The sequence below is a fragment of the Mirounga angustirostris genome, unplaced genomic scaffold (assembly GCF_029215605.1).
Source record: "Mirounga angustirostris isolate CCGP_5_RB_7025 unplaced genomic scaffold, mMirAng1.0.hap1 SCAF_13, whole genome shotgun sequence".
Lineage (NCBI taxonomy): Eukaryota > Metazoa > Chordata > Mammalia > Carnivora > Phocidae > Mirounga > Mirounga angustirostris.
The window spans coordinates 35,318,363-35,333,079 of NW_026991721.1; the positions used below are offsets into that span (position 1 = coordinate 35,318,363).

The window sequence follows — 14,717 nt, forward strand, 5'->3', positions numbered from 1 at the left end:
TACTTCCTGTTGATTAGTTTTATATTTTTCCTTAAGTTTCTGAACTCATGCTCAGCTCATGCTTTCAAGTCTTCTTTTTTAATAATAACAGCATTTATTGCTATGAATTTTTCTGTAACTGTGGTTTTAGCTAATTCCTATAGGTTTTCATTTTAATTAAGTACTCTTTATAATTTCAATTTTGCTTCCTCTTTACACAATAAAGTTTACTTAGAAGTGTGAATGTTAGGTGGTTAGATTTTTTTAAAATTATCTTTATTATCAACTTCAATTTTTACACCATTATTGTATATAAATATATATTGTAAAAATTTCTGCTTTTGGGGAATTTAGCTTTATTATCTTTTTTTTAATAAGTGCTCCATAAACATAACATGTAAATGTTGTATATTCTCTATTTGTAGTATACAACATCATGTGTAATCAAGCTTTAATTGTGTTAGTCAAATCTTTTATATAGCATTACATATTTTCTGTCTACTTTGTCATGTGCTATGAAACTCTATCATGGTATTTCAAGGAGAGTGGTTTTACAATTTTCCTTGTATTTCTAAGAGTTTGCATGTCCTGAATTTCTCTATGTTGTTTAGTGCATAAAAGTGTAAAGATGGGGGGCACCTGGGTGGCTCAGTTGGTTAAGCATCTGATTCTTGATTTCGACTCAGGTCACGATCTCAGGGTTGTGAGATCGAGCCTGGTGTTGGGCTCTGTGCTGGGCGTGGACCTGCTTAAGATTCTCTTTCCCTCGCCCTCTGCTCCTCCCTCCGACCCCCATTCACCCACATGCTCTCTCTCTCTCTCTCTAAAAAAAATAAAGTGTAGGGATGATTTATCGTTATGGACTGTCACCATGATGAAGTCAACACAGAAAAAGACTGAGTTAAGCATCATTCATGGCTTCCCATCCCCCAGAAAACAAAATAAAATACAAAGCCACCCAAGCAAAATTGGTCCACTTACATTAGTTGCAACAGAAAGGACAGCCATTCCGTAAAGAATGTCTTGCCAAACACCTATGCTGTGAGCTTTAGCAGCAACGGGTCTCCTGTACTGAGTTGTAAGTTTCCAGGCATCCACTCGGATCTCTATAATATTATTCAAGAGAGCAAGAAGAGGAGCCAGAGGAAAAGAGGCCACAAATAATGTAACAAATCCAAACTGGATAACTGTAGGGAAAAAAGAAAAATTAGTGAACTCGTTATTGTGAAGGAGAAAAGGAGGAAAACTTTGCCCAAATCCTGCAATGTCCTCATTTTGGAGGGATCTACACCAGCAAAACACTCCAGGCCTCTTTCCATTTGCCCACCTCTTCCCCACTGGAAGCATAGTGACTTAGTTACTGGCTAGAATAGAAAGGAGAAACTGGGCATGTACAGCACAGTTCTGCCCTTGCTGTTTCTTTTGACATCTGCTTGTCAGATGAGGAAGATGTCAGAGATGAAGAAAGCATCTCTTCTTGTTAGATAAGAGATTCTCTTTATTCTTCTTAAAACATACCCTTTTATTAGGGGCTATGTTTAGGTCTATGCTGGTCTAGTCTTAACACTGGTAGTGACACATTAGTGGCGTAATCAAGTTTTTCTATCTTGCTAAATCTATGAGATCAGGGATAATGACTGATTCATTTGTATGCTTCCAAGAGCCAGCATGTGTTGGGTATATAAACATATCCAACTACAACAGTGTACAAACTATACTGTTTAAGGTTGGAAGATGCTAACAATTGAAAAGGCAGTGCAAAGGAAGATATTTGAGAATAAATCAGAAAATGAGTCATCTAAAGCATCACAACATATATAAATTATATGTGGGCCAAGAAAATACACAATTTTTTGCAATGAGGTGTTTGTTAAGGTCCTGATCTTCTATCCTATCTTGACATCTTCCTAAATAAATTTTATTCTCTTTCCTCACTAAGACTTAACACCTATGTAAGTTAGCTTCTTTTCCCATTTTTGTTTTTTTGTTTCCAACAATGACTGAGGTACAAGAATGCATTCAACTGGCAGTCTGGGCTTCCCACATGAGTGGAAACCATATAATAGATATGGGAATGCCTTTCCACTGAAGGGAGAAAGAAAGACTCTTCTACTAGTCCTCTATTTTTAGATGAATCTCAAGTGTTTCTGGATTTCAACTTTTCTCACAGGAGTTTCTCAAAAGAATTAGCCTTGCCATTTACTAACCCAACTGAACACCTCTACTGAACTAAAAGACAGAAAATTCAGAGGAAGCATTATGTAGAAATAACTCGAATTTTCTGGGTTCAAATCCCACATTTTACTTAAAAATCTTTGTGGCACATGGCATAAATTGACCCATCCAAATTTCAGTATCCTCTAAAAACAAAATGCAGTGAATAATGAGTACCCTGTGGAATGTTTCAAGATTAGCGATAATGTACATAAAACATCCAGAATAAACTAACTCAGCTGTGCCTCAATAAATGGTAGTTAATTTTCTTATGAAACCTTGATTTCATTTCTTAATTTCAGCGATAATCCCTAATGCATTTATGCGCAAATGCATTTGATACTTACACAATTAATTAAAAATTACAGCCTTATCACCCTATAAAGCAAGGACTGCCCAATTTTACAACCAGCTATATGAAACAGACTTCTCTTGATTTGTCCTAAATTCATCTATTTCAATCCAGGTATCATGTATATGTATCACAGTGGAGAATCAGTAGCAATTTCAGGTCACTTTTTCATTCCACCATACTTTTATGGGCCTTGAGAGTAAGTAAAGCAAAATGTCCTCCTTAATTTTACCAGGGAAACAGAGAAGTAACTTGAGAGGAAACATTTAAGTAGACTTTATAAGCAGTCTCCATCATCATCCCTCCTAATATTTCACCTCAAAATCTCTTCTCTGTTCAATCCTTAGCATTTTTTATGCATTTCTTGTGTTCAACGTGAACTTCCCCTACACAACTGTTTTTAGCCCGCTTCTTTTCAGCCTGAAATAAAGGACTTACACTAAATGTATGTCAGACTCTGGACATGTCTTTCAACTTATTCTCTCTCTGGGCTGTCAGTGAGGCAAACAGGATAGCTATGCAAGCTAATTTGAGACAGGAGTTAAAAAGTGATCCTTACTTTATTGGTTCAACAATCTTAACATTCAGTGATAGGAAATACATCTCTAACATTGCCGTTTTGAAACTAAACTTCATTCTTCATTCTATCTAGTAAGGAATATATCCAACCACCTGTCTTTTCATCCACCATTCAACGGTTTATTGGACACCTACTAGGTGCAAGGCAGGAAGAAATATTAAGAGCTAAAAAAACTCACTTTACTCAGCCTGACCCTATGTTTCAAGAAAGTGGTTAAAAATTACCTGTTTCTAAATACTCATAGAATAGCCCAAGAGATCCAAAAGTTTCAAGGTCATGATCCTGCTCCCATCTACTGTACAGCTTTTCAGAGTTGGTCCGAGCTTTTCGACGTCTCCACCAATTCAGAACCATACTGTTGGAAGTGATAAACGTAAATACATGATTAGAATTTAAAAGAAAAGGGTCAGAAAACCAGGTTGTTAAATCTAGAAATTGGTGGTAAGAGAGGTTAAGTAACTTAAGATCACAGAGCAAAGAGAGTATAACTACAGCTAAAGTCGAAATAAGAATCTAGTGTTCTTTTTACAACACATGCTGAGGTCAAAGTTTTTTATTGACATATTAAGAAAATAAGACAACCCCGACTCTCCCCATAGGAATATATTTACTCAGAGACAATTCTGTTAAAAAGCATGTGGAAGAGAAGGTCACCAGAGGACCTTTTTTTTTTTTTTCTATTTAATTTATTAACCTTTATGTTGTCATGAGGATGCTCAAGGAAATGAGAAACTGGTTACAAGGGAAAATATATGACAAAGGAAACACATAGACCTATCAAACACATGAAAATAAATGCAATAATCCTAAACAAAATATTGCCTAACTAAATTCCATACTATTTGAAAAATATTGTATCATGGTAATGTTGGATTACTTTAAGGAACAGAAGGGCTTTTTTTTTTTTATTAGAAAAGCAATCGATGTAATAAATGACACTAACAGATTTAAGGAGAAAAACATAAAATTATGTTGACTAATGCAGAAAAATGTATTTGATACATTTCAAGCACCTATTAAAACCTATTTATGACAGAAAAGCAGGAAAAGAAGGAAATTACCTCAATGTGATCAAAAACATCTACAAAAATCCTGGGGCAAACATCATTCTGAACAGAGAAAAGTTAGAAGCATTCTTTTTAGGATCAATAACAAAATAAGACTGTGCATGATCTTAGTCAAGAATCTATTGGACACAGCAAAGAAAACAAGCAACAAACTATAAAAGACAACGTACTAAATAGAAGATATTTGCAAATGACATATCCAATAAAGGATTAGTATCCAAATATATAATGAACTGATACACCTCAACACCCAAAAAACAAATATTCCACTTTAAAAATATCAATATGAACAGCCATTTCTCCAAAGAAGACATACAGATGGCCAACAGACACATGAAAAAATGCTCAACATCACTCATCATCAGGGAAATGCAAATCAAAACCACAATGAGTAATCTCCTCACACCCATCAGAATGGCTAAAATCAAAAAAGACAAGAAATAGTAAGTGTTGGCAAGGATGTGGAGAAAAAGGAACCCTCTTGCACTGTCAGTGGGAATGCAAATTGGTTCAGCCACTGTGGGAGACAGTATGGAGGTTCCTCAAAAAGTAAACATGGAACTACCCTATGATCCAGTAATTGCACTAATGGGTATTTTCCCAAAGAATACAAAGACACCAATTCAAAGGGATACATGCACCCCTATGTTTATTGCAGCATTATTTACAGTAGCCAAATTATGCAAGCAACCGAAGTGTCCACTGATAGATAAATGAATGGATGAAGAAGATGTAGTAGGGGCACCTGTGTGGTTCAGTTGGTTGAGTGTCCGACTCTTGATTTTGGCTCGGGTCATGATCTCAGGGTTGTGGAGCCCCTCATCAGCTCCATGCTCAGCGGGGAGTCTGCTTGAGATTCTCTCCCTCTCTCTCTCTCTCTGCTCCCCACCACCCCCCGGCTTGTTTTCTCTCTTTCTCTCTAAAATAAATAAATAAATCTTTAAAAAAAATGATGTGATATGTGTGCATACACACACACCATGGAATATTATTCAGCCATAAAAAAGAATGGAATCTTGACATTTACAACAATGTGGATAGATCTAGAGAGCATAATGCTAAGCAAAACAAGTCAGAGAAAGACAAGTACCATAGGATATTACTCATATGGGGAATTTAAGAAACAAAACAAAGGAAAAAAAAAAGGGACAAATAAAAAAACCAGACTCTTAACTATGGAGAACAAACAAATGGTTACCAGAGAGGAGGTGAGTGAAGGAAAGGGTGAAATAGGTGAAGGGGATTAAGAGTACACTTATCTTGATGAGCACTGGGTAATATATTGAATTATGGAATGACTATATTGTACACCTGAAATGAATATAACACTGTATGTTAACTACATAAATTAAAATAAAAAAAAGAAGTCATCTTACGTCAATAAAGTAGCACTATGCCGAGCAAGCGTTATGAATTCATGGTCAATTTAATAAATAATTTTCTGCAAAAAAAAAAAAAAGAGAAGAGAGAATCTACAGGAGATTTTAGCACAGCAAGACGAAAAAGAAAAAGGCAAAAGAATTGGAAATGAAGAGAAGAAATCTCTGACTCAGATTAATAACAGTCACGTGAATGAACTGCCTGCTTAGAAAACCCAAATGAAGTTATATAAGAATTATTAGAAAAAATAACGGAGTTTATCTACATATTTTATTCCTACGTACCCACAAAACACAAGTAGAAAACATAATTTTGAAAAAGATATCATTTACAGTAGCAACTAAAATTGAAAGTACCTTTAGATGGATTTGACAAAAGATCTATAAGACCTATATGCAGAAGTTTAAATATTTAAAGTCATTAAAGTCCAAAATAAACATTCATGAAATAAAAAGACTTGGTATTATGAAAATGCCAGTTATTTTACTGAAACAACTGAAATGTAATTTCAATCAAAAAACCAAAATACTTTTCCATGTGGGGTCTGACAAGATGTTTTTAAAATCTGTACAGAAAGACAAAAGACAAAAGATAGCCAATATATTTCTATAGATCAAGAATAAGTTGGTAAGACTTGACCCACCAGAGATCAAGACTTATTATAAAGCTGTATTAATTAAGAGAGTGTAGTATTGGTGCAAGGATAGACAAATCCTGGAACAGAATGGAAACCTAGTATAGCCTTGCACTTGCTATATGGCATAAGGTAGTATTGTAGATCATGAAGACTGGAGAAGAGGAACTTCTTGATAAATGGTAAACACAACAATTACATATCTGTGTGTATGTGCGAAAGAAATTAAATTTGAACTTCCTATCAAACACAAAAATCTTTTCCATGTATATTCAAACTTTAAAAGATAAAGACAATAATGTAAAAATGTTAAAAATTTAGAAGTTTATGAGAACATCTTTTTGATCTTGGGGTAGGGAAGGATTTATAAATAAGACTTGAAAAATGCTAACCCATAAAAGAAAAGATTGGTAAATTCTACTGTATTAAAAGAATATTCTTTTATCCATCTATACCAGAGGTTCCCTAGAGAGTGATTTAGCCCACAAGGGTACATTAGCAATGTCAGAAACATTTTTGGTTGTCACAGCTGGGGAGAGGGTGGGCTACTGGCATCTAGCCTGTATAGAGTCCAAGGATGCGGCTAAATCTCTTACAATGCAGAGGACAGCCCCCTACAACAAAGAATTATCTGGCCCAAATTGTCAATAGTGCTGGGGTTGAGAAAAATAAAGAGACAAAATTTATGTTCGGATAAAATATACACAACACATATGACCAAATCCCAAACAAAAACAGTCACCAGAAGTTATAAAGTATTCCTACAAATCTATTAGAAAAGGATAAATTGGTAGAAGAATGGTTAAACAACACCAAAAAGCATTTCATTGAAGAGGAAACACAGTGGCTAAAACTGCTCATTCGTGTTATTAATCAGGGACATGCAAAATAAGACCAAAGTGAGATACCATTTGTGCTTTCCAAATTTGTAAAATTTGAAGTACTATAGCAAATGTACATTAAAATGACACTTACATGCTGCTTTATATCCAAACTGAAAGACAAAGAGGAACAGCACAGAACACCTGAGATTTTTCAGACAATATCAAACAGATGGGCATACATGGAACTGGAATCACAAAGAAAAGGGGATCACCCAGTTTAAGCAAGAAAAATCTCCCGGGAACCCCAGGAGCACTTCTTACTAACTCCTCAGTCCCCACATAGTAACCATTATCTTGAATTTTATAATAAGTACTTTCTTGCTTTCCTAAATATGGTTTGATCATCCATGATCCATTTTCAGTTAATTTTTAAATGAGGTGTAAGGTTTACAACAAGTTTTGCTATTTTGCAAATGGAGGTCCGATTGGTCCAGCACGAGTTGTTGAAAAGACTGTTCTTTCCTCAATGAGCTGATTTTGCACCTTTGTCAAAAATAAAATGGCCATATTTATGTAGATTTATTTCTGCAATCCCTACTCTGTTCTATTAATACAAATATGTATCCTTTCACCAATCCCAACATCTTGATTAATACAGTTTTATAGTAAGCCTTAAAATCGAGTAGTACAATTTTTTCAACTTTATTTTTTATCAGAATTGTTTTCCTTATTTTAGCTCTTCATCTTCTATATAAATTCTAGAATCTGCTTGTCTATATGCACAGAAAGAAATTCTTCTGATATTATGACTTGAATAACAAATCTATATATCAACTTGGGGGCTAACTGGCATCTTTATTAATTTGAGTCTTCCAATACATGAACACAACATTTCTCTCCATTCATATACATTAAAAAAATTTTTTCCCATCAGGATCTGTAGTTTTCAGCATACAAATCCCATATATTTTTTAGATTGATATCAAAGTATTTCATTTTTTTGGTGCTAACTACCTCTGTACTGATCAATGTTTCTTGCATCCCAAATTTTCATTTTGTATTCTTTTCTTGCTCAACTACACCTTTCAGTGATGGTCTATGAACATAAACTCTTGTTTTTTATGTCTAAAAGTTGTCTTTGTTGCACCCGCACTTTATACATTAGTTAAACTGGTTTTAGAAATCTAAGGTGCACATTAATTTTACTCAGAATCTTGAAAATACTCTGTCTTCTGTATCTAATGCAAGGAGTAAGAAATCTGTGGACAGTGTAGATGATATTGTTTTTTCTCCTGAAAGATTTTAGGATTGTTTAGCTCTCAAGTTCTGGAGTTACACCATAATGTATCTGAGTGTGAGTTTAATTTTACTTATCTTACTTCATACTCCAAATTCTTTCTCATTTCTGAAACTTATGTTTTTCTTCATTTCTGGAAAATTTTCAGCAATTACCTATTTAGAGAATTGGTAAGAAAGAACTGGTGAAAGAATTTTTTCCTCCACCATTTACTCAATTCTCTTTTTCTGGAACTACTAGTAAGTTAATATGGAAGCCTTTTAATATAATATAGCTTCCTGTCACTTCAATTTTTTAAATCTCATTGTCACTCTGTTGTATTGTACAATGAGGGAATTTCTCAGTACAATTTTCCAAGTCAATAATTCATTCTTCAATTGTGTCCAATCTGCAATCAATGTCACCTACTGTACTCTTTATTTAAAGTACCATATTTCATGTTGTAATGTATGGGGATTAACATAAGAATAAAAAAAAAAGTTAAAAAAAATAAAAATAAAAATAAAGTACCATATTTCATTTATGTAGAATTGGTTCTTTTTCATATTAATTTGTTCTTGTTTCATTTATATCCGTTCTTATTTAAATTATTTCCTGACCCTTTTAAATGACAGTATCACCTCTTTTTATGTTTTTGGTTTTTTTTTTAAGATTTTATTTATTTATTTGACAGAGAGAGACACAGCGAGAGAGGGAACACAAGCAGGGGGAGTGGGAGAGGGAGAAGCAGGCTCCTGGCTGAGCAAGGAGCCTGATGGAGGGCTCAATCCCAGGACCCTGAGATCGTGACCTGAGCTGAAGGCAGACGCTTAAGGACTGAGCCACCCAGACGCCTCCTCCTTTTATGTTTTTAGGCTTTGCCAGAATCTTCTAGCTAGAGTAAGTTCACTTTCTAAAAACTGATTTTGCTAGTAGACTTTGTAGCATGACATGTCCTCATAAGTTTTGGAATTTTGTTTCGTAGGCTTAATTTTACTTGCTTCTTTTTTCTTTTACTTCCCTGTGTGTCTGTCTCTTCTCCTTCCTGTGAATATTTATTCTCCCTCTTGTGTTTGGTTTAGGAGTTATCCCCATTCTGCCCTCCAGGTTCTCAATCTACAGTTGGGACTTAAGATAATAGCTTAGCGTTATTTCTCTATGGTAACTGGGATATGGTTTATCACATACTGTTTGCAAAGATATGTCATGTTCTTCCTTTGTCCGCATATGAAATAGTACCCCAGGAGAACTACTGAACTGCAGGGAGAGATGGGAGCAGAAGAGGAAGGTGTTTTCAACCTTCTTTCATGAAGAGGTGAGAATAAACCTAATCCCTACCTTCACTACAGTTGCTCTGGCCAAGCCCTGGTCTCAAGGGGAGCACTTCAGTCCACTTGGTACTACAGGTGCTAAACCTTGATGCTGTCATTTCCTAACTAGGAGCCCTGCAAGATGACAGGCTTATGATTCTTTCCCTTTTTATTCATGGAAATTTTCAACTTATATTTGAGATCAACTGTCATTTTGGTTTTCTCATTTCATAACATATTCATTATTGCTATGCTTTTGGAATAGGAAGCAATCCCTTCATATACCAAAACTTAATTCATGACCAATTTTTGTGCCTAAGTGTGTCCATGTCACAAAAATATTTTTATGGAGTTCAACTTTTAGTAATCTTGAGAAGTAATATGTAACATATAGAATAATGTACAGAGGATAAAACATTTAGATTTCCCAATGGAATCTCCATAGGAGAGGGGGATAATACCTTTTCCTCAACTTCACTCAAGCAATAAAAATCCGTATCTAAAAGCCTATTTTACATTAGTGCATTCCTAACTGTTGATTAAAAGTGAGTTTTTGTTGAGTTAACCATTTGCTAACATTGCTACCATGATAATAAAAGAATTCCATCTTCTTCCAGAGGAAATCTCTCATGGCTACTTGAATCAAGAAAAACTTGTAAGTCATACATACGGATAAATGGCTTCTTTGACATTTCCGAAGATCTGTTTCCCAGTCATTATGATGGTCAACTGGGTTGTCAATTCTATTAGACAGCCTCCAGGATCACACTAGTCAGAAGCAAGAAAAAAAAGAAAAGTGAACGATGAAAGATGGACTTTGCCAACAAAAGAAATCTCAGACCTGAAGACTAGAATCTGAAGATTTTGATGGGAATGGATATTAGAGGGATATAAAGAGATATTTAGCTCAATAGTTTCAAGCAGGATCACTAATCAGTTACAGGATAGCTGCATTAGATTCAGATTGCTGGGTCTCATTGTTAGAAAATCCTGCATCTTTCTATCAGGATCAAGGCTAGGAGTTGTTATTTTCTTCATGTGATTTGGATGCAAGGCAGGTATGGAAACCACTGATGTGGTCTCGCTCTATGACCCATGGTAGAGCCCTTCTTGCTCTACTTCTGGAACGCTATTGCTTATCCTTTGCAGGACGCCTTCCCATTTCATAGCTCATATTTTATTCCTAAATAATAGGCACAAAATAACTGTTTGCCCCAAAGGAACTGGAAAGTCTACCAGACGACAGGATTGTAAGACCAATACTCTCTGTGGAGAGAGTCAGTGTCTTAGACTTCTCTTAAATCTTGATAAAATCTGAGTTGGTGCTGGGCACACAACGAGTATGTAGCTAATACTGAGTTCCTGAAGCCACAAGCCTCTCAAGAGAATTCTTACCTCTTCACTTCTCCACACATTAAACAAGTATGTGTATTTTCCGGGATAGCCCACGAACTTCCCTTTAAAGAAAGCTACATAGAAGCAGGACGAGTAAAAATTCACAAACTGAAACAGGAACATTTTCAAGGTAAGACTGCTCTCATATTCCTGGTAGGTTCGAGGAATTTCTGTTAAGTAATAAAACACCAAAGTTAAATTATGCACCTTCCTGTTTCTCCCTCAATTCTGTATCGTCTGGGACAAGTCATATTATTAGTCATATTATTCTGAGAGCCTGTTGAAATACGACCCACTCTTGTCCTAACAGACCAATATTAAGTAACTACAGATTTGTGCTTGGCTTTCAATTAGAGACTTTGTATTAATCTAATCACTGGAGAAGACTAGGAAGCAGTTATTATTATATTTAGATGGATAAAATACTTCACATGGAGTCACATAGTCAGAATATGGAATTCAAACCCATATCAGACTGGAGAGGCTTATGCTTACCCTGGTATACTTTATGATATCCTGTAAACATATCAGATCTCTCTCTCTTGTCTATTGTCAATCAGGTTTAAACAAAGTAAAGGGCATCTTCAAGGGCAGAGGATGGTTTCCAAACTAAATTGTGTTTTCCTCTCATGAATTAAATGGTTGTATTAATTTTGAAAAGAATGTCATACAATTGGTGGCAGTAATAATACACTTTCTCTCTCTTTTATTTAAAATGCATGATCATGATCTAACATTTAGTGAATTCCAAAGATAAAAAATATTAGATTCCCTTCACATCAGAGAGAAGCATCTGGAGATGTAAGAGAGTCAGGAAGCATGTTTTTCTGAGCTGATGATCTCCGAACAGCCTGAGCTGATCTAGCGAAATTGGTGACAATTTCAATGCTACTGAAATGGTAACACATATTATTCTAAAGACACAGAAAATTCCTCCATTTTAGTGAAATTCAGCTGCATTCTTACAAAATCTCTAATGTGTAGACAAGTGTCTCACCGAAATCTCTGATTTTTTTAGATGCTTTGTTTTTAAGTGCTTATCTGCTAGATTTTTTTTTTATTAACCAAAAAAAAAAAAAAAGGCAGTAAAATTGAGTGAGAACTACAAATCTGAAAATAGCACTTAATGGAAGTTGCTTCCTAGTGCATACTCTGAAGCTCAATGATAATGTGCTCTTTCTGGTTACGGTTGGGCACAGAGATGGTGTACTGATTTTGAGGGGGGACCTGAGCATGCAGAAGAGAAGCTGAGGCCTGGAGGGAGTCTCTGAAACCACTTCCAACTTGCTGGGGGCAAGACCAGAAGCAACTGTGCTCCACACTCCTCTCCCTGACTGAATCTCCCACTTCAACTGTGACACCTTTACTATCCCTCATGGCTATAGGAGAACTTTTATTTTTACTTATTTATTTTTTAAATTTTATTTATTTATTTGACAGAGAGAGACACAGCAAAAGAGGGAACACAAGGGGCACCTGGGTGGCTCAGTCATTAAGTGTCTGCCTTCGGCTCAGGTCATGATCCCAGGGTCCTGGGATCGAGCCCCGCATCGGGCTCCCTGCTCAGCGGGAGGCCTGCTTCTCCTTCTCCCACTCCCCCTGCTTGTGTTCCCTCTCTCGCTGTGTCTCTCTCTGGCAAATAAATAAATAAAATCTTAAAAAAAAAAAAAATTTAAAAGGAAAAGAGGGGCACCTGGGTGGGACTCAGTTAAGTGTCTGACTTGACTGGCTCAGGTCATGATATCAGGGTTGTGATCTCACCCCCCCCTCCTCGGGCTCCATGCCCAGGATGCTTAAGATTCTCTCTCCCTCTCACTCTGCCCCTCCCCACCACAGCATGCACACATGCTCCTCTCTCTCTCTCTCTCAAAATTAATTAATTTTAAAAAGGAAAATAATCCAGGGTCTAAGACCTATGGCAACTGAAAAGTACTACATTTTAGATTTACTCAGGACGAGCTGATTGTTTTGTTTCTCCTGCAATGATTTTCAAAATCAAATACCTTCCAAAACCATACACATGAAATAAAAATTATCTGTGTCTTGACAAAAGTCAGGATTTTACTTAAAATTCAACTAGCCCAATCAAGGGAAGATTAAGACAAGAATACCCTGAAAGATCTACAGAGTCTTAATTCTTCCATTTAGTTCTTTTTCTTGCTTCCACCATAATGGACCTAAATGTGCCTATTAGGGGAATCTGACTACCACCAGCCTATGTGTCTACCTACAGAACAAAACTGCTTAGCATGTGCCTTTAAAAATGATCTCCCTGAGGAATGGCCCAAAATGGATATATAGTGCTGGTAGAACATTTTTTTCAGTGTCACACCGATGACCTAGCCAGCTTACCCATTTTTGTAATCCATGCAGATATCTTTTCATAAAAGAAATTCAAGATCAAGATGACGATAAAGTTCAAGCAGGATCCACTGAGTGACGTGGTTATCTGGGGAGTGAGGAAACTTTTGACATGCTTGAAGGATGCTTCACTTTCCATGAAGCTAGCGAATGTAGCAAACACTGACAGGCGGTACACAATCACAGCTACCATACACGCAATGACAAGGGCCATCTGGAAAAGGGAAACAAGGACTCCATCACCCTGGTCTCTGTATCTCTGCAATGCACACACCTGAGACATACGACTCTCTTCATCTCATTATGTTAAGGTTAGCCCCTCTGACTTGGGAAGCAGACCAAGCCAGTCTCTCACCACAGATGGCAGGAAAAGAACACTGGCAAGGCAAAAGGGTTGGAGAGAAGACAAGGCATATGGTTGTGGTTGGGTGAGTCTAAAACACACAAGTAGCCATTGCCCATCCTTTAGGACTGTCCTCTACCAAGCGTTGGAAAACTAGCCCGAAGGCCAAATCCAGCCTGTGGCTTTTCTCGCTCTTGTATGGTTCTTGAGTTAAAGATGGCTTTTTGCTTTTTTTGAAGGTTATATGAAAAAACAAAGATGATTACATGCAGAGACTATTTGTGGCCCACAAAGCTTAAAATACACATGGCCCCTCCACAATGCAAACTCTGCCCTAGGTTGTAGTTAAACAGGTAGTGTGAAGACCACGTACTTTCCCAAGAAGAACACATTTAGAGATTCTATTCCATTTCCCCTCAGAATGTTGCCATTAGTGTTCTGATATGCCTGGTAGTTTAGATATTTGTATAGATTCTATATAAATTTTAAACACTTCCCATATTGCAAAAACCCAAAGATGTGGGGATGCATTAACCTCAATGACTGGAAAATCTGATTGTGAAAGTTGAGGGATTGAATCAAATGGAATGAGTACTAGAAATAAAAGATAGAATAATCTTTCTGGGACCACACTGTAGATTATTTCTCAAGCAGTGCCCTGAATTGATTATTGCTCTATTATTAATAGAGTATTATTTACTCTATCACTTCTCCTCAGTGACTGTTATATCATCTAAGAAAACACACATTTAAAAGAGAAAAATCAATACCTTTAACTAGAAATGTTAAAGATAAAATATTATGGGATAATATGAACTGTAAGGTTAAACTCTAGTAAGGTTAAACTCTCAGAGGGTTAACATTGCTTCTTTTCCTTAAAATTCAAGGCCAACTGTGAGAGGACACACATTTGGAAAGTTGGAGGGCAGGAAATAAATTGTGGTGATGGAGGAATCTATTAACTAAAAGGCATGGAAAAATCTGGCTCCCTCACAATGGGAC

At 36.2% G+C, this 14,717-nt stretch overlaps 1 protein-coding gene across 2 annotated transcripts in view; it reads right to left on the minus strand.

The window, feature by feature from the left end:
* The window catches only part of ANO5 (anoctamin 5), a 106,417-nt gene that overhangs the window by 9,336 nt on the left and 82,364 nt on the right, over positions 1 to 14,717 (minus strand). For both annotated transcript variants that reach the window (XM_064576730.1, XM_045895285.3), the window contains exons 15-19: positions 13,364 to 13,586; positions 11,012 to 11,181; positions 10,287 to 10,384; positions 3,350 to 3,480; positions 961 to 1,166 (exon numbers count right to left, since the gene is read on the minus strand). In XM_064576730.1, the coding sequence (XP_064432800.1) occupies positions 961 to 1,166; positions 3,350 to 3,480; positions 10,287 to 10,384; positions 11,012 to 11,181; positions 13,364 to 13,586 (828 nt within the window). The remainder of the gene's footprint in view (positions 1 to 960; positions 1,167 to 3,349; positions 3,481 to 10,286; positions 10,385 to 11,011; positions 11,182 to 13,363; positions 13,587 to 14,717) is intronic.